This window comes from Echinococcus granulosus, assembly GCF_000524195.1.
Source record: "Echinococcus granulosus chromosome Unknown EG_S00014, whole genome shotgun sequence".
NCBI classification, from domain to species: Eukaryota; Metazoa; Platyhelminthes; class Cestoda; order Cyclophyllidea; family Taeniidae; genus Echinococcus; species Echinococcus granulosus.
In genome coordinates, this window is record NW_020170394.1 from 1,114,316 (window position 1) to 1,132,480 (window position 18,165).

Sequence of the window (18,165 nt, forward strand, 5' to 3'; positions counted from 1 at the left end):
CCTAAGCTCAGTTCCGCACATTCCCCCCCAATAAGTGCGCTAAAAATGAATGACTGACGTTTCTTCCAGGTTTCACTCGGGTTTTTACAGAGAGAATTCGTACATTAGCGGTTCCGAGAGCGCTACTTGATTCATTCTCTTAATACGGATGGGATTAGCTGGCTGGCCGCACCACCTACCTTTCCCTTAAGAAAAATGGCTCTCGGCCTAGTCACTCGGCAGGAGTGCCAGATTATGACCTGTTATATTGGGTTGGTAAATGTGTTCCACCGTCACCTAGTTTGATGTTATTTTATGACATTGGGGCGACGCGAAGCGGCGGTACGGTTATTGTGGTCCGCAATTGTATCGCGTGCCAAGTATCCCCCATACTCTTCCTGAGAAGCCGCTAGCCACCCGCCTCATGGTGCCTGATCCGCACTTTACAGTCTGCATAAACTTTGAAGACTGTATGAGGGTGTGAGTATTTACTGCAAAAAAATTGTTGAACAAGTTAGTGAATAAACGATCATCGGGAGCGCCGTTTTTTCGGTTTTGCTACAGTCCATTCATCGGATTCATCGTCGGAGTCCTCACCCCTGGAGAGCTTTTCCTTGTAATATTGTTGCAAAAACTCCTCAGATTCCTTCTTTAACGACTCTGAGTTCTTCATCCACGACTTTTTGCTATCATCAACGATCTCTAAAAATTGCAGAACATCTGCAGATGCGGAGGAAATTTGTCCATGTACTTCTTAGGAAAATAAAAAGACGGAAGCTCGCAACACGAGTCTTCGAGGTAGAGGGGAAATACTGTAAACTATTAAGCTTGGAGGGACGGCTTTAATTCAATGTGGGAAGTGCGTGCAGTTGCAGACGGTGGGTATTTAGTTGTGGACGAGGGGCTAATTCGGGCGTGCTACGATCAGAATGCAAGCGACAACGTTTCACTAAGCACAGAAAATCAGCTTGACTGCACACCCACCAAAGTGCAAAATTTCGCACTTACGACTGAACGTTGCCTTTGGTGGATGAAGAGTGTAAGAGACGGTCATAGGAGTTGAGATGAGCTTCTCTGCAGATTTGCTCAGTTGATAGGAGACATGAATGGAACAATTATGCTGCAAAAAAATAAAACCAAGTAAATCATAGTTGTTTAGGAGCATAATGAGGGGTCGAGCTTCAAGGCGTACTAAGAGGTGACGCGTGGGCTGCATCACCAATTAGCTGCTATTTCATCAACTTAAATACGGAAAATCAAATAATACCCTAAAAGTGGGCATTTGCAAAAGATTCTCGCACAGGGTGAAAACATTTTAAGAGCGCATAAGTTTATGTACCTTATCGTAGAGAAGTCGTACTACCGGACCAAAGGAGGCGAAGAATGTGCGCAGGGATGCCTTACTGAAGAAAGGAGGGATATTGTAAACCTCGACATCGTTTGAAGACTTGGACACGGTGTAAAAGCGGTGCCCCACACCTTCGGCAAGTTCAATGTTAATGACTGGAAAAAGAGCCAAGTCGGGATTTGGTGAAGAAAATAAGAGGGAAAATTATGTAGATCATAAAAGCAGGAGTAATCCAGTCAGGGGAACCATCGGTTACTTTATAATGGTTTGAAAGGAAAGGTGCGGATGAGTGGAATGAGGTATGCGAATGTGTACATGAACGGTACCAATCTGGTTACTATGAAACGGCATTGATTTACCCGTAAAGTCACCAATTTTCAAGGGGAATTCCGTCATTGGGCGACGTCTTGCACAGCTAAACCAAAATAAAACAGGTAAAATTGTAGAATTTAGATGAAAAAGGGATCAAATCTACGCAAAATGCTTTCCAGTAGCTACTAGTTACGCTTAACAGTTACGATTCCATGTTGTTAATAGTTTCAAAATTCCTGGCATCGAATGAATTTAATAACTTATTAAACCACTGTGAGGCTGATCGCCACTACAAACGTATAGTTAATGTTGTTGAAAACTCGAGGGCAAAAAAATGAACTGCATACTTAATGTGAGATGAACTCACTCCGGACCCTAACGGTACACTTGTACTAGTAATATGCTCAACTTATTTAGTAGAAGAAAAAGAACGTATAAAAAGACCAAATGTCATTACAGTTTACAGGATAACACAGGAAGACAAGATAGGCATGCCACCCGTACTCATGCGCTTTTGCACAAACTGACCTTGAGATCGACTTTCAAATGCTACTTATATTAAACCAACTTATTAATTCGTCTTCATTTCAAAGGGCTCTTTAATTACGGATTTTTTATATTTAGTAGCTTTTGAATTTTTACCGCCTTTTAATTGCCATGGTATACAGACTACAGACCAATGATTTTATGTCAATTATTTGTACCTCATGTATGTTTGGCTACGGATAGACGTTTACTATGCGGTGCTTAAAAATAGGACTTTTTACTTGTGAACTTATCATAGTATATGTAATATGTGCACTACTACCTATATGCACACTGACCCTAGAGCATGTTGTGACCCACCACTGAAATGTAGATCAGACCTGGTGTCCTATATTTTTGGTACCTGACAATGCCCTGAGTCTTCCCCGAAGTTGTAAAAAAGAAAAATCAAAAAAGGAAGAACTATTGCCAATCTACAGAAGTGTAGCCCCCAAAACTTCCCTGAAGACGAAGAATGTTTAACACTTGGGCAGACTATATGTAATACAGTGGTTGTTTGTCTCTCGGTTCTGATGAGGAGCCACTTTTGACTTAGCCATCGTACCAACCCGGGTGGGCTGGCCTTCAAGCCATGCCAGTAGCCCCAGTACCTTCTGTATGACGAATATACACATGTTTTACCCGAGTATTATGTCTAATTTCGTCTCCAGGGAAGTCTTGGGGCGCTACATCTATGTATCCGACATGCAGAAGGTATTAGGTCTACTGGCATAGCCCGAAGGCCAGCCCACCCGGCGAGGTACAATAGCCAAGACAAAGAGGCCCTTCACCAATACCGAGAGTTAAGCAACCACTGTAATACAGAGGTGCTAGTAGGTCATTAGATTGGTCCGGATCCGTTGCCTCAAATAGGACTACAGACTGCCAGGACTGAAGTGCCTCTGTAGTTAAATACATAGTTTGACAACATTTTAGATCGCATCGGACGCCGTTGGCCCCCGAGGAGTAAACACACACCAAACACTCTTAACTCACAATATCTGTACCCCTTTTCTAACCACTACTTAATAAAACATGCCCTCATCCAACTTGTCAACTCGTTCCAAGGCTATAAAGGTCGAATTAGAGGTAAACGCTGAATCTATTACACTGATGCAAGAGGCAATGGACCTCTCCCCTTATAAGAACATTATAAATCCCAAGATGTGGCTTAAAATATCCAAATCTTACCTCTGATTCTACCTGTAACACCATGAAACCCTCCAAATTCGTAACTAGATCAATAATAACTCTTTAGGCTTTCCCCACCCTTTATCGCAAGTTTGGGATCTCTACCCCGTCTACGCGATTGCGTTCGGTAGAAAGAAAAGAGATGGCAGTAGAGGGAGAGATGTCGTTAAAGCCCTGGAGAGGGAAAGGAACCTGGACAATGACATTTACTAAGCGTCCAGAACTGGCTTGGGATGCGATTTTTGGCGCCGATTTTCTATGTAACACTAAAGTCGTCCTGAATTTTGCAGAGGGTACCCTCTTCACCCATTAAGGCACTGAAGCCAATACAGCCCTTTCATTACCAAGGGAAGTCGGTGATGACTTTTGTAACTCCCTCTTTGAGGTATCAGCTATGCCCATGAACAACTCAGATGACCTCTACGCGCAGCTGACTCACGTTAACGACAAAGAACGAAAAAGCTTAGCTTGCTTCTGATTAAGCACGCGAATATGTTCTCATGCTAAGGTGTTAAGCTGGGACGAACAGCAGCCACCCAGACGTATACCACCTCCTCTGCCTAAAGAACTAAACCGTTTGTTCGAGGAGATGGTCAGAGGCGAGGTCATAAGGCCATCTGCGTCACTGTGGGACTCTCCGATTTCACTGATGCGGAAGAACGGCGGATGTCTAGGCCTGTGCGTCGACTACAAGAAGTTAAATCCAGTAAGGAAGAAAGACGTCCTCTCTTTACCCTGCATCAACGATTCGCTGGACTCCTCTAGACGGGTCAAACTGATTCTCCACACTAGATCTAAAATCAGGATACTGGCAAGTGGAAGTGGTAGAAACAGAGAGAGAGAGAAGACAGCTTTCATAATGCCTAATAGGATTTATGAACAAAGCCTTGTGGACGCCGTTACGCAGCGGCTACCTCTCAACACCTGACGTAAATCGCACTAATTGGCTTATTCCCCAAACATTGTATAATCTATCTAGATGAAATTTTCCGCCTTCGGTGGAGATATTCGAGAGAGTAACGCCAACTTGAGACTGGTGTTGGACCGTTTGCTAGATGGAAGGTTGATCCAAGTAAATGCCTATTTATGTAGAGTACAATCAACTTCTTGGGAGATGCAGTCTCGTCAGATGGGACGACAGTTACTAAAGATCATAAAAACAAGTGAGAAACTGGCCACCACTAACTGACTAGACGGAACTCCGTAGTTTTCTAGGTTCGGTTGGGTACTGCAGACATTTTGTTAATATTTTCGTCAAGATCACAAGCCCACTGCATAAAGTGACGAAAAAGTTGGAGGAAAAGTTTTGATTAGAATAAAGAGCATGATGAAGTGTCTAAAGATCTAAGGTGAATGCTCTGCTGCGCACCGATTCTAGCATTATCCAAATTCAAATCGAGCGTATCACTCTTTGCACTGGATGGTGATGCTAGTGATGCAGCCGTGAGTAGTGTACTACCACAAAAGGACAATGTAGGACAATAACACTATCGGCTATGCGAATACCAGACAAAAAAGTGGAACGCAATGCGAGCTGTTCGCTATCTTTACAAGAGTTAGACACTTCAGGAATTACTTGATGATGAAGAAGGTCCTAGTGAAAACGTTTCATCATGCGCTTGCCAATTGAAAACAATGAAGATAGACTGTTAGGTTGCACACTACTACGAGGAACAGCAGCAGTACAGAAAAGGAAATACGCATAATAATGTGGATGTTCTGTCTCCCAGACCAGTCGGGGCAGAAACAAGTGGTGTTGCAGTGGATACCATATTCTTGAGCAAGCCCACTAAACATTATTAGAGCAATACGCAGAGTACCGATCCCAAAACGGCTCTGGTATACGGGAGGCTCCTTACATTCTTTTATCAACTTACAGTTAAAGAGATGCCTTCGAGGGGTAAGACACCCAGACAGATATGGCATGAATGGTTAAAAATCTCTCTAGTGGATGAGGTTTTATGATCTTAAAATGGTGTCGGGTCCCAAGCACCTAGTGGTCGCAGGATCATTGGTACAGACAGCTCTTCAAGAGTTACGCAAGCACATGAGACAAGGGGGCAAAAAGAAGATGCTAGACGTTTTGAGCAAAAGATGCTAGTGGTCTAAGCTTACCCTAGACGTACTTGATTTCCGCTGAACCAGCGTCACTTGCAGCAGCTCTGCAAGATCCCACCTTACAGCAATCATGCCACCCCAACTTATGCTCACAGGGCCTGCAGGGGAAACAGTTGGTTTTGACATCTTGGGCCCTCTACTAGCCACAAAGAGAGAGAATGGATACATTCTGGTTATCGTAGACTACTTCACGAAGGTAGCTGAGGTTGAAACCATAAAGATGCAAGACGCCGAAACGGTGGTTCTAGCTTTGTTCATTTGTTAAAACTGCTAACACAGAGTACCCGAAATGGTACATAGCAATCAAGGTGTTAATTTCTAAACCGATTTTGCTGAACTATGTAAGTCCTTCGGGATCTCAAAGATGCGCACGGCATCTGGACATACGCCAGGTGAAATAACGAACCACATTAATTGGACTTCTGAAGGCTTTCACAAGGGACGCGTAACCAGAAGAATGGGATCTAAGCCTTGGATGGTGCCTCCTAGTGTAAAGAGCTACAATGCACACATAAACCATCATTTCGCCATCCAAGATGCTCATAGATTGTGAAACTAAAGCACCTTGCGCTGTTTGTCTATCAAACACGGATCTGCAACCAACGATTTTCCAGAGCACGTACTGCGACTGAAAGAAAGGATAAGACAATTTTCAACATTCTGCGAGAACAAGTACGGCTATCCTACCTCAGACAGAGGGGATATTATGACACAGTCGGCCCAACATCTACGGGGAAGGAGACATGGTACAACCTATATAGACCTGTCCCACCACCTGGAGCAAGCCGCAAATTCCATCATCTGTGGAGCAAAGATGAGTTTTGAGTGATGAAAGTCATCAGACCAACCAACCGCCATGTTGGCAGTGCTCAACTTAGTCCTAATTAATCACCCTTCATTAAAATATGCGCCCATACAAAGGTGCGCTTCCAGTCGGATACGAAAATGAAGTTTACGTGTTAACGGAAGAAGGAGGTCCAATGGAAATGAACTACGCAGTTAACACCCGTAAGTGGAGCACCAAGAAAGGTGCTAAAAAAGACGAGGGGGCTACGTAATACGCATTTAAACGGACCTTTTAGGCGAGAAGCGGTCAGAAAGTGCGACCCATATGTTGAGTCGGACGCCATCGGCCCCCGAAGAGGAAGCACACTCTGAACACGCCTAACTAACAAGATTTGAACCACTTTTTTAATTGCTACTCAATAAAGCATGCCCTCATCCAACGCGTCTGCGCGTTCCAAAAGTACTAAGGCCAAGGCGAAGGAGGTAAACTCCAGAGCCTATTACACAACATACGTGCATGCATACGCACATACGCCTTTAAGTCTATCAACACCCACATGTGCATAGTCGCGCATACACATGGAGATGTAAAAATCTTTTGTAGATTACTTTGTTAAGTAGTTGGATTGTGTGTATCAAAAACTTTCTGCTCTACCTATATAAATATGTACAAATTATGGATCCATTTTTTAGCACAGCTATTAGCAAATATTCCCTTTAAGCTTCCAACATTCACAACACTCACCTATGGGTCTATTGTAATTTTTAAGTGTGAGTCGACAAACCACATTTGTACCAGTGAAAAATCCGTATTCTCAAATGGAAATGCTATTTCTGTTGTAAAAATAGGACAAAATATTTTAAGCAAACCAGCTGTTGCCTAGCATTTTGCAATGACACATAAAGTACATGGTCATTTACATTGTGTTGGCCTCTGGTTATCAAGAAGATGATGACGTGGTCCATGCAAACGCTCATGTTTTGACGATGCATTTCCAGCCGTTGCTATCGCACAATCGGTTTTGCATATGCATTCATTCTCATTATAGATGCAGGCATCCACTAGCCTGGTCAAAGCCAGACAGTGACCAATGGCAGTCTGCATCCATCTCGGGAGATGTTTGTACATACCTCTACGCACATCACTTACCTCATGACCATGCGACTGTTGGTGGGTAGTCTCCTAGTCTCACTACTGTGCCATAGAGTAATCTGTGATGACGCACCTTCATCTTCAATTAAACCACCAACAACTTTATTTCCAGCCATGGATGTCTTACCGCTCACTTCAGATGCCGCTTCGGCTGCGGTAGGGGCAACACCAACCAGTCTAATTGCAATTACCACACTAAATCATCTTCATTCAACTGAAGGCCCACCAACTACTCAACCATCAGAATCAACCGGCGCGTTATCTAAAGAAACTGGTCATACTGTTACGCACAGCCCAGTTTCATCCATTTCTATTAAAAATGGTAAGGCTTTTGTTGGTCGGACGGATAAGAAGACCACTGTGTCTTCCGAGAAAGAGATCAATTCAAATGACCCAATTAATGGTACTTCTTTTACAAATATTAAATCATTAGACTCAACAACTTCATCAAGCAGCTTCAATACTGCACCTACACTTTCGCCCAAATTGGTTGATGCTTTCGAATCAAAAACAACCGAATCTGTGGCTCGCCAAGAAAATTCGGTGACTCAATCCAAATATGCAAGCAGCAAAGATAATTCGACTGAATTTGTGGGTTCCCCAAGTAGTCACCTCCTCTCGACTCCATTCGCATTCGAAGCAGATGATTTTACGGATGTAGGAACAAGAAGAGCAACGACAGCATGGGGCACCTCCACCGTATATTCTGAAGCATCATTAAGTCAATCTCAAACGGAATCAAATTTCCAGGAAGGCGTCCAGCTAGGTCAGTCTTCTAAAATATTTACGGCAAAAGTGACAACTCATACTGAGACCACAATGGAGACGTCAGATAGCGCTGACCAGTTGAGTTCAGTTCATTCTAGTACGCATGAAGCCACGGCGTCAATACCATCGAGTTTGACTTACAGATCGGAGCCACTAGAGAAAGAATACACTACAACTTTTATGGAATTGGATTTGCCTGAAATGACTAGCTCTAAAACAGATTTAATTCAAAGCGCAGATACCTCGATGAACGATCAGGAATCAGGCGAATTAAGCTCCACCCAAAAGCCAACAAATTTGCAACCGACTTCAGGAACTGCAACTGGTTTTCAAGACGACAGCGCATTAAAAACTACAAATGAATTGACAACACACGGTCCTCTAACTGACCACAAAACTAAAAACATGTACGATAGTGAAATTTTACAGCCCAATGTCAAGACTACTTCTGTGTTCCCTTCCACTGCGCCTACTACTTTATCCCCACCAGGTGGATCAACCACAACAGTTCGCACAACCACAAATGAATCCGGATCGACTTTTACAGACTCAGAACTAATTATACATACGAATTTAGCAGAATCAACATCTTTAATAATGAGAGGAGTACCAAAAGATTCCAAATTGGCAGTCTTGGATGCTGACACATTAGCATCAACCTCCAGTGGTTATACTACGCAGAAAACCGAAAAAACGCCAACTTTTCATTCTTTATCATCACCAGCATCCGAACAAGTGCGAAAGTCTGAAGTTGGATTTCATCCGTTCTCAAATCCCTCAACTGATGAAATTTCTGAAAAAAAGCTTGAATTTATATCAACATATACCCTTATTACTTTCGCTACAACACTGTACGAGAAGATCAAGTCGGTACAAAGTGCTCCTTCGGCATCACCGTCACCATCGGTCAAGGTCGAGACAGATAAAAGCACCTGTAAATTACTTCAAAATTCCCCGGTCACCGCTATTTCAGGAGATTTTAGCAAAGATTTGTCGACCATAGCAAAAGTTTCCACAACTGAATTAACTGGTCTTGATTATAGTGGAACGACAGAAATACCAGAAGTTGAAAGAGATCAAGCAATAGCGTCATCTGCACTTGACACCGAAGTCTTAAAAGAAACTGATCTTCCAGTATTGTCTGACTCGAATCAGGAGTCAGCAACATTACACACAACCTCTCCTACAGTTTATGATACATCTACGCAGCCAGCAGCTGCAGAAAGCACAAAAACTAAAAGGTCCACAGATCCACGCCAACCACCAATAAATCAGAACCCCCAAGCTCCTAAAGGCACAGATCCAGAAGGAATGACAGTGGCTACTGCCATCTCTATGGGTTTAATTCTCATATTTCTCCTGATATTATTTTGCATTCTCGCAGTATCCCTGATTGCCGGCTGGGTACACTGTCGAGGACGGGAGAGTCGACGGCCAAAAGTGAGCCTGATTCGGGTGGAGCGGGGCTTGGCAACAGAGTTTGCAGACAGTTGGAACAAAGGAAGGCCAGCTCAAGCCTGGATGACTACACGATCGGGAACCACAATGACCTCGCATGCTTCAGGTGCCCAGTTGTCTCGGTCGATTTCATATTCTCCACCATCATCATCACCACCACATCCACCATCGCCACCGCCACCAAGTTTCCAGTGTGGATGCAAGCGACGAGGCCTTTTCGGAAGTGCGAACCGCCTCTGTATGGCCCATGGTGACCCCTCGGCGAGACCCAATACGAGTGCAGTGCGTGCCGTTAAAATAATCTCCCTCACCGACGAGTCTGATGTCGGGGAGGTAGGCACCGTGCTCTTGACGGATCTCAACCGACGTCGCGCCAGTGGTGCTTCCGACGCTCCAGATGCGGAAAACTTAGATTCCAATGGCAAATCGGGGAATAGGCGCCCCAGTGAGTGGCTGTTCATCGACGAGGCCTAAATGGAGGAAGCTTCCCTCGTCACATTGACTGGCACGAAATCAGTAGTTGCTCTACAGTCGCACCTATCGATGTTTGATTACTTGCAATCTGATACACACGTTTCTCCATTCGTCCATCAATCGCCTGTAATCCACATTTCCCACTGTCGTTCAGAAGAATTAAATTCACGGTTCCGGATATAGGTATCCCTTAATACTGTCATTAAGCGCTTGTTTTACACGTCGTGTAGACGATGCATCCTCGATTTATTTGCCCACTTATGCAAAATGATACACACTTTCGTTGAGTGATAAGCACAAAAATACCGTATTTTACTTATCGTAAAACAACAAACGATTACCCACGGTCTTTAAGCATCTTACCCTTAACCGACGACAAACATAAAACAGAAACGTCATTTTTTTAAATAAAAGCATATATACTAGAAAGAGCAAGCAAGCTACACAGGAGATTTAGCTCCAACATGATTTTCCGAAGGCATCATGGCTTGTGCTCTTCGTCCTTTGGTGACAGGAGACCACTATCGGGTGCTTTGGGGATTATGAGCTTTTGGAGACTTTTGAAGAGTGGGTGCTTGGATCCATCCACAAGACCCAATATGATTGACTCGCTAGTGGTCACGAAGACACCTGATTGGCGCATGCGTTCCAAAGCAAACATCCTGTCCACCATGGAGCGAGAGGAGACGGCATCTGCCACGCAGTGCACATCGATCCCACGCTCCAGCAAGTCAAGTGCAGTGAGTTGAACGCAGACATGTGTCTCCATACCACAGAGAATGACTGAGTCTATGTCCTTCTTTAACTCTATCACCGACTCCAATTCCTTCGTGATCATGGAGAACAACAACTTGGGAATGACCGGGATCCCCGAGAGGTCACCCAAATCCTCAACGGTTTGGCCAAGTCCTAAGAAAACACATACAAATAAATTGGTTATTGATCATAATGCTCCGGCAGCACCTTCCCATACGAGGAGGCATCCAAACACGTTCTAACCGCATAGGATCTCGCAGGAAATAACTACTCAGGCACTTTCTTCAAGCACCTTAAAGTAGATCTGGATTCTTCCCAACAAGTTGTCCATTACGCATAAACTGCCCTCAGAAAATAGCAAGCTTCATTAATAAAGAAAACAAATTGTTTTTTGCCTTTCAACATTTACGTATATGTACTCGGAAGACCTGCACACTAGTGGTTATTGAATTGTGCAGAGATCGCAATCAAAAAGATGACGAAACTAACACTTTCACGACCACTGCTATGTACACCAACCCAATTAAACGAGTGGCCCAGACAAAAGCATTTAACTCACCAAAAAACCGCACTGAAGCGACTGAGACAAATTTGGTCGGTTCAGTTACACATTTCATAATTTTGTGAAAACTGATGCAAGTTATGAAAAAGCCTGGCATTCAAATAAGTTCGGGGATTTGAGGCACGAAAAGGTAAAAGTTCGGCTTCGACACTTACTTTTGAGGTGGGGACTTGGGCAGCCAGAAATCGATATCAAGCACAAATTTTGTAGAGGAAATGATGAGTACACGGGAGGAGGTCACTACTGACTCAAACAGCTCTTACAGTACGATCGGTTCAGGTTTCCTCATCGCCCAAATTTAAGAACATCTCTATACAAGAATTTCCATCAAATGCATCGCATTAGGGTAATAGGCAGTAAATTAAAGGCTCACCCTTGGGGTACATCTCAGTCACGACGATAGGCATTTCAAGCATTTTTGCGGCAGCAATAAGACGCCCAGAGACACTAGTGATGGCATTAAAATGTGAAATGCTAGGCCGAAACTTTTCTTGTATATCACAGACGAAAAGGGCGGTGCGTGAAGCCATAAGCCTCCCTAGTCTCGGTAAGGCCGACATATCTAGTAAAAAGGGGGCAAATAAGAGCCAACACGTCGACCTTCCCAAAAAAGAGTAATACCGAGGTGCACATTCTACACATCATATGTACACATAATATATGCCTATCATACATAAGACGCATTGGCGACGGCGCACAAATGTTACGAGCACTCATTTTCAGCTAAAGCTGAAAGTGGGCACATCGAAAAATACTGATGAAACCATAATTAAACAACGAATGAAGGCTTCTAAGCATTTATGCATAATGAACGAAATAGCGAAATAAAGGAAATGGTCTACAAGCAATGAAGAACACGTATATTCATTTAATTTGATGATATAGGACAACAAATAAATCAATATTAAAACGGTTATCAAAAACCAAGTTCAAAAATAGTTAAGCCGGTTCGAATTGAAGATAGTTGATAGGTGCAAGACCGCGACACTGCAACCGTTCATGCCATATTTCACAATTCCCGTCAGTATGAACGCGTTCTACACGAACTGCATCGCCTTCCTACGAATAGAATAGGATGTCTGAATGACCGCATGTAAATGCCATAAAGTAAGCACATGAGCTGACTCTGTGTGACTTATGTTTACCATAGGCTTTTCATTAACATGAGTTAGGAAAAAATGAAGAGGGAGAAACCTGGATTTCCAATTGGTTGGCCTGAAATATAGAGGGTTGCCGCGAGCGTACAACCTTGGCATCAACAGGAACTCCGAGGATTCCGCAAAGACTGCAATAGGACATGGTGTTCAGATTTTCACTAGCGACCTTCAGGCTTGCTAGTAGTTCCGCTTTGTACTGAAAGCATCGACGTTAAGAGCTTTATAAGATAAATTTCACTGATTTCCTCGGTAGTGCTAAGTGCCTCAAATACAGGTAAACCTTAAATTCTCTGAGGTCATTGAACAGGTGATGCACAAATTGGTAAGAATACAATCACCAAGGTTAAGCGATCAATGACATGCCAATGGCCCGAAAAACGTTGTGCATAGTAAGGTTTAACACAAGCATCTCCAATAATAGCTCGTAACAAAACAAATCAAATGTCATAACTGAAAAGTATGGAGTGTAGCGTGCGCTAAGGACAAGACCTGTGTACTAGATAAGATCCGAAACGGAATGCAAAGAACAAGAGGTGATAACTAGAATGCTCACAGGAGCCAAATGATTGGCAGGCACCCATCCCCTTCGACCATCGCTGAGCGAACATAAAATCCAATCCTTCCTTTGAATAATGAATGCCACCATATCACCCTTGGACAGAGGCAAGTCTTCCTTCTTCTCTCCCGCAAAATCGTACAAAGCGAGTAGTCTTTCCTTAGGAGCTGGCTTAACCAAAAAGCAGGCGGACGACCGTCCCTGTGAATAGTACTCCAGAACAGCTTCCAGGGACTCGAATTTTATGTTACCAAAAGTGAATTCTTTTGCCTCTTTAGAATAGTTAATTAAATAGCGAACTACTTTGGTAACCTCCCTAGTCGTCAATGTACCTGAGTCCAGAACCTACTTTATAGACAAAACATAACCAGACGTTGTTGAAGAATCACGAATTAAAAAGGTGCCAACTGGTTGGTTAAGAAGGATCTCGTTTGTTTTCTCTCGGCTGATTTCCCCAAAATACCACCTACATCGCTTTTAGAATAATCCCTCTCACTTACACAGCGTCCGGTGAAATCGCCAGACTATCCATGGGATATACAGGGTGCTTTGAAAGCAATCTAGGTCCCAAAGTAAAAAAACCGAAAGTTAGTTAATCCCATCTTGAATGCATATAAAATGTGCAGCAATATTGCACTACAAGTAGCACTTTAACTAGCACTGAGGCAAAATCACTCCTGCATTGAATTCCCATTTAACATCCAATGAAAACACTACCCAAAAGGCCAGCGCCTAAAGACACCTCCCGATTTAATGCTGGGACCCACAGCCAGGGCCCACCAGACCCTCACGCGAACCCAGATACCCGCCAAAACCACTTGTTAAAAACGCATCGCAATCGGAAGTCGATAATGACGTACCAAATCGCAATAATCTACATCAAGCAAACTGAGACCATTCTTAGCTAATCAAAGTAGGACCTCAAATTTAGGCATTTTCTAACTATACCACTTTATTTAAAAAATTATTAGGAATATGCTACTTTTTAGAGACTAGTCGTACACGTGTTATCTGCTTATATCGAGTAATTTTTTGAGCTACAAAACGTTTTTAAATGAGCACTCATAACTCAGTGAAGCAAATAACGATGCTACGCCCTCCTTGGTCATATCCTAAGATTTTATTTAGCATGAAGTTTGTTAAACCTTTTGATATCATTGAGAAGGCAGATTTTGTATCCTGAGATTTTCGTAAATTCACCTAATGCCAAAGAAGTGTGTAAGAACGTGGCCTACAGAAGGACAGAAGTGCCTTGATGCTGTGGGAGCGGTTGGAGACCCATGCCAAAGAGCGCCAGTGTAACCCTTTGTAGCCGAAACGAAAAAGAATTATGCATCAATGTGCAGCTTCTTTTGGTAGTAGTGCTCTACGCTCCCCTTTTATTTTCTGTTCTGGCATTCTCAATGTAGTTAGCACTGCAAAGGCCACCCATGAACCAGGAACCGAGTTCTGTAAAACTCATTGTTAGTAGTAATGCATTTGACCCCAATGCCAACTCTGCATCCCAATGACTGTACGGATTCTGGAGTTTTACTCCATTTGTAAGCTGAACTGAATTATTTGGAATTCGTCTGTTTCGTACTCCTCATGACCGGACAAGGATTCGCAACGCTTTCTCTTCGCACATCAATCTCTGTTCATAAGAACGCCTGTCTAAAAGCAGGGCGCATTAATAAAAAATAGACCTGAAGTAGTTTTACAGAACCAATTTTGTGCATTAATCTCAATCTGACCTCGTTCCATTTCTACCCACTATTCCACTTGATGTCTTCGCCTAGTAGAAATGTGAAAGTATCATTATTCGACGCATCTCTTATTCTCATATAAATAAAATAGACAGCGTTATATAATGATTTTTTACAGTAGTTTAAGTCCTGATCGCCTCATTTGTTAATAGCTTCTCCAAGACACGGTTTTGGACTGATTGCCAAAAGTAGACCCAATTACAATCCGTTCCTTAAGTCGTCTCAGACTCAGCCATCTGCGACGTAAAGACCCAGTCTGCACCCATAGGAATCAAAACGGTTGTTCTTTTGGGTCGTGGTCACTTACTGCTTCTAACAGTGTAGCGCCCCGTGTCCTCCACGAAGACATAATAACGCAAAGTATTGTGGAAGTACATATTGTAAACACACAAAATGGATATGAGGCTACGCGTATTCCAAAGAAGCCATACCGCTGACCGAAATTACAAGTCACAAAACAGCCGACCATAACACAACATTTTAAGCAAATTATTTGTACAAAAGCCCATTCATTTGATTCAAATACAAATGACTGTCGTACTTTTCAAAGTACAAATCTCACTCTTGTTACCAGAGAGAGTGGCATTAAAGTAGGAGAAGAACGACTTCGTTGAAATAAAATAATGACAGCCTCTTGAGTCTTCGCCTAGTATAGAATACTTGTAATTGACACACGGACGGAAGTAAACACCACTTAGGCTGTGGAGTCCGCGTAAGTGTACAACTAGAACAAACATCGTTCTACTGCATACTTTTTCTTCCACCCGTAAGCGGCGTTTTTGGCTCTCCTCGGTGTAACCTGCTCGCTCCAGCGGCAAGGATTCTGTGTAAACAGAAATAAACTGTAAAACAGGGTAGAAGATAGTGCTGAGATCGCATTAAAGGAAAATGCCACTTGTTGGTAGCAGAAGAGGCTGTAAGTCTGCTTGGGGTTTCCGAATATCGCGTCCTTTGTAAGGGGAGCCGTATTGAAAATGGGGTTGTTTAGTCGATAGCGCCGAGGACTAGACAAGCATGATCACACCTTGCAGCAACATGTACCACAGATGCAAGAATTCATTGGAAATCAAAATAAGTATCAAATCACTGCGATATCACTGCGGAATAGCTGATTTGGTTCTCATACAAGCAAAACCAATTACTTTCCCTCAAAATAAGACCTTATTTTGTAGAACATATTCATGCAGGATAATTTAAGGCACACCATTATAATTTTTATCATTTACGGCATCAAATTCAAGCTACGATTCCAGATATTTCAATGTTTATTCCCAGCACCATTGAGCACATACTGGATAGATTTATAGCTACCTTCACATGGTCTACCCCTTGAAGTGTTTTTTGCACCCCTAGTCAGCGGAAGTCTCCGATGGTTCGGTCAGTTGCGACGGCTTAGCGCACTAAATTCCCAATCTTTCGTTTATTAAAATACCGCACGAAGCGATTTGTTACACTCCACGCCTTGTCCTTCACTGGGACAAGGTTGCACAATTGCTATCTGTTTATCAGTTAAGTTGCGTACGTCTCCACATCTAAAAACTCGTTTCTTACTCCCATTGATGCGTCTGTCTTCCTGTACATCAATTTTATTGTCACTTGAAGCTATGCACAAATCGTCACACAGAGGGGCGATATTTAGTAATATGTGAACTTGCGAATCTTGTAATAGACGGTCCTCTGATGAGAAATTACCTTTACTGCCTTCGACAATGTATCAAGAGTTCCATTATCCACAATCCACACAGATGCTGATCACTGGCCAATACTTACATGAAAAACAAAGACTACAACGCGGGATAAATACTCCCTAGCTTTAGTATTTATAATTACCATTCGTGCCACCTGGCTGAAAAATTGTTTCCAATGCGATGTGTGAAGTGTTGGCGGTCATACCTGTTTTCCTTGTGCATTTCCGAAGCTACAAAAACCCGAGCACTTTTCCCGTGTAATGGATGCCATTTAATGTTGGAAGACAAGCATGGATGCACTGAATTTCGAATAGTAACGAAAAGCCTTCGTAAAACAATCAGTTTCCAGTAGGAAAAACAATAAAAGGTGAAATAACGAAAAACCAAATCACAACTTTCGTCAGAGTTGAAGTACTTAAGAGGCCATTCTTTGCCCAAGTTCAGCCACTTTGACTTGACAGCCTGGCATGAATTATTTGAAGTTGCTTGAGTAAACTACGCCATGTCGATCAAACTATCGTCCATCAAACTATCCAGCTTCTTTTCCCCACTTTCCCAATATCTCACGGTCCCATAGGCGAAGATGACTAAGATGGGACCAAACAATGGCAAGACTACAGTATTATCCCCAGTACGGTATAGCCACGGTTACTAGCCCCACCACAGAAGGTATTACGTGGAACAGCTATCATATTCTAAATGGCCCCGATGGGTAATAACTACGTCTGACCACGCTTTTCGGCGGAAACACGACACCTTGAGTGTACCAATTTCACACAGCTGTAAACTTAAAGCCATATTTTCCACAAAATAAACGGAAAAAATCGTTCTCAACGTTTTGTCTCAAGGGGCAGAAAAATCCACGCACATTATGATAGCGACCGGAATATCGTCAAGTTGACAAAATCCAATTCTAATAACGCGTAGTTTACGTAATTTCATCTGAATAAATGGGTTAAAAGAAACCCAAAAACCATCATTGTTAGTGTTATAATTGGAGTTATCCTCAAGTTTTCCCTAAACTACCATCCGTCAAAATGCAACGATCAACCGATGCTCGAGTAATTGTAAGAAACAATGGAAAGAATGATTTTGATGTAAAAGGTAATCATGTTTACAAACTTTGGGGACTCGACGCACATTTATCGTGGTTTAAACGTCTCGACTGATCGCTGGAGAATGCGAGGTTTTCAAGTCGCCCCGGTTAGATCCGGTCGTTCGTAAGCAAACGATGAATGAGAGGGTGCACTAGAAAAGAATAAGAGATGATGGCCGCATCTTTGTACGCTTGATTCGTGGAAAACAAGCCGCTGTAGTGCATCAAAAAAAAACGTGGGGGCCCAGCTTAGGCTAGTGGAATAATCTACATTATTTAGATGCGAAATATCGGGATCATACTCTTCTCGATAAAATATCTTGACTAACCAACCAATGAAACCCACTAACAATGGTGTCTTGACGCTATTGCAACACGAACACTCATAACGGTGCCTTGACAGGGCAATAGCCTTTTCACCAATCAGCACTTGAGGGTTTTAAATACAAAAAGATGGTAAAGTTAAACCACACAACTTTCTATGCATGAAGAT

The 18,165-nt window shown here is 42.8% G+C and overlaps 4 protein-coding genes across 4 annotated transcripts; 1 reads left to right on the forward strand and 3 right to left on the reverse strand. All coding sequences in view use genetic code 11, as the record gives it.

The window, feature by feature from the left end:
- Positions 1 to 508: 508 nt before the first annotated feature.
- Positions 509 to 1,723, reverse strand: EGR_02994 (hypothetical protein; the record flags this gene model as incomplete). The annotated part of the gene is made up of 4 exons (XM_024492243.1): positions 509 to 681; positions 988 to 1,099; positions 1,319 to 1,482; positions 1,687 to 1,723. The coding sequence occupies 4 exons, from the start codon at positions 1,721 to 1,723 to the stop codon at positions 509 to 511; spliced, it is 486 nt and encodes a 161-aa protein (XP_024353438.1).
- Positions 1,724 to 7,526: 5,803 nt separating this feature from the next.
- EGR_02995 (hypothetical protein) lies at positions 7,527 to 10,112 on the forward strand (the record flags this gene model as incomplete). The annotated part of the gene is made up of 1 exon (XM_024492244.1): positions 7,527 to 10,112. One exon carries the CDS (start codon positions 7,527 to 7,529, stop codon positions 10,110 to 10,112), a length of 2,586 nt encoding a protein of 861 aa, XP_024353439.1.
- A 481-nt stretch (positions 10,113 to 10,593) lies between these two features.
- EGR_02996 (Isochorismatase domain-containing protein 2) lies at positions 10,594 to 11,990 on the reverse strand (the record flags this gene model as incomplete). Its single annotated transcript, XM_024492245.1, has 2 exons — positions 10,594 to 11,021; positions 11,804 to 11,990. 2 exons carry the CDS (start codon positions 11,988 to 11,990, stop codon positions 10,594 to 10,596), a joined length of 615 nt encoding a protein of 204 aa, XP_024353440.1.
- A 379-nt stretch (positions 11,991 to 12,369) lies between these two features.
- Positions 12,370 to 14,041, reverse strand: EGR_02997 (Adapter molecule Crk; the record flags this gene model as incomplete). The annotated part of the gene is made up of 6 exons (XM_024492246.1): positions 12,370 to 12,489; positions 12,625 to 12,783; positions 13,141 to 13,459; positions 13,493 to 13,609; positions 13,644 to 13,703; positions 14,022 to 14,041. 6 exons carry the CDS (start codon positions 14,039 to 14,041, stop codon positions 12,370 to 12,372), a joined length of 795 nt encoding a protein of 264 aa, XP_024353441.1.
- Between the last annotated feature and the right edge of the window lie 4,124 nt (positions 14,042 to 18,165).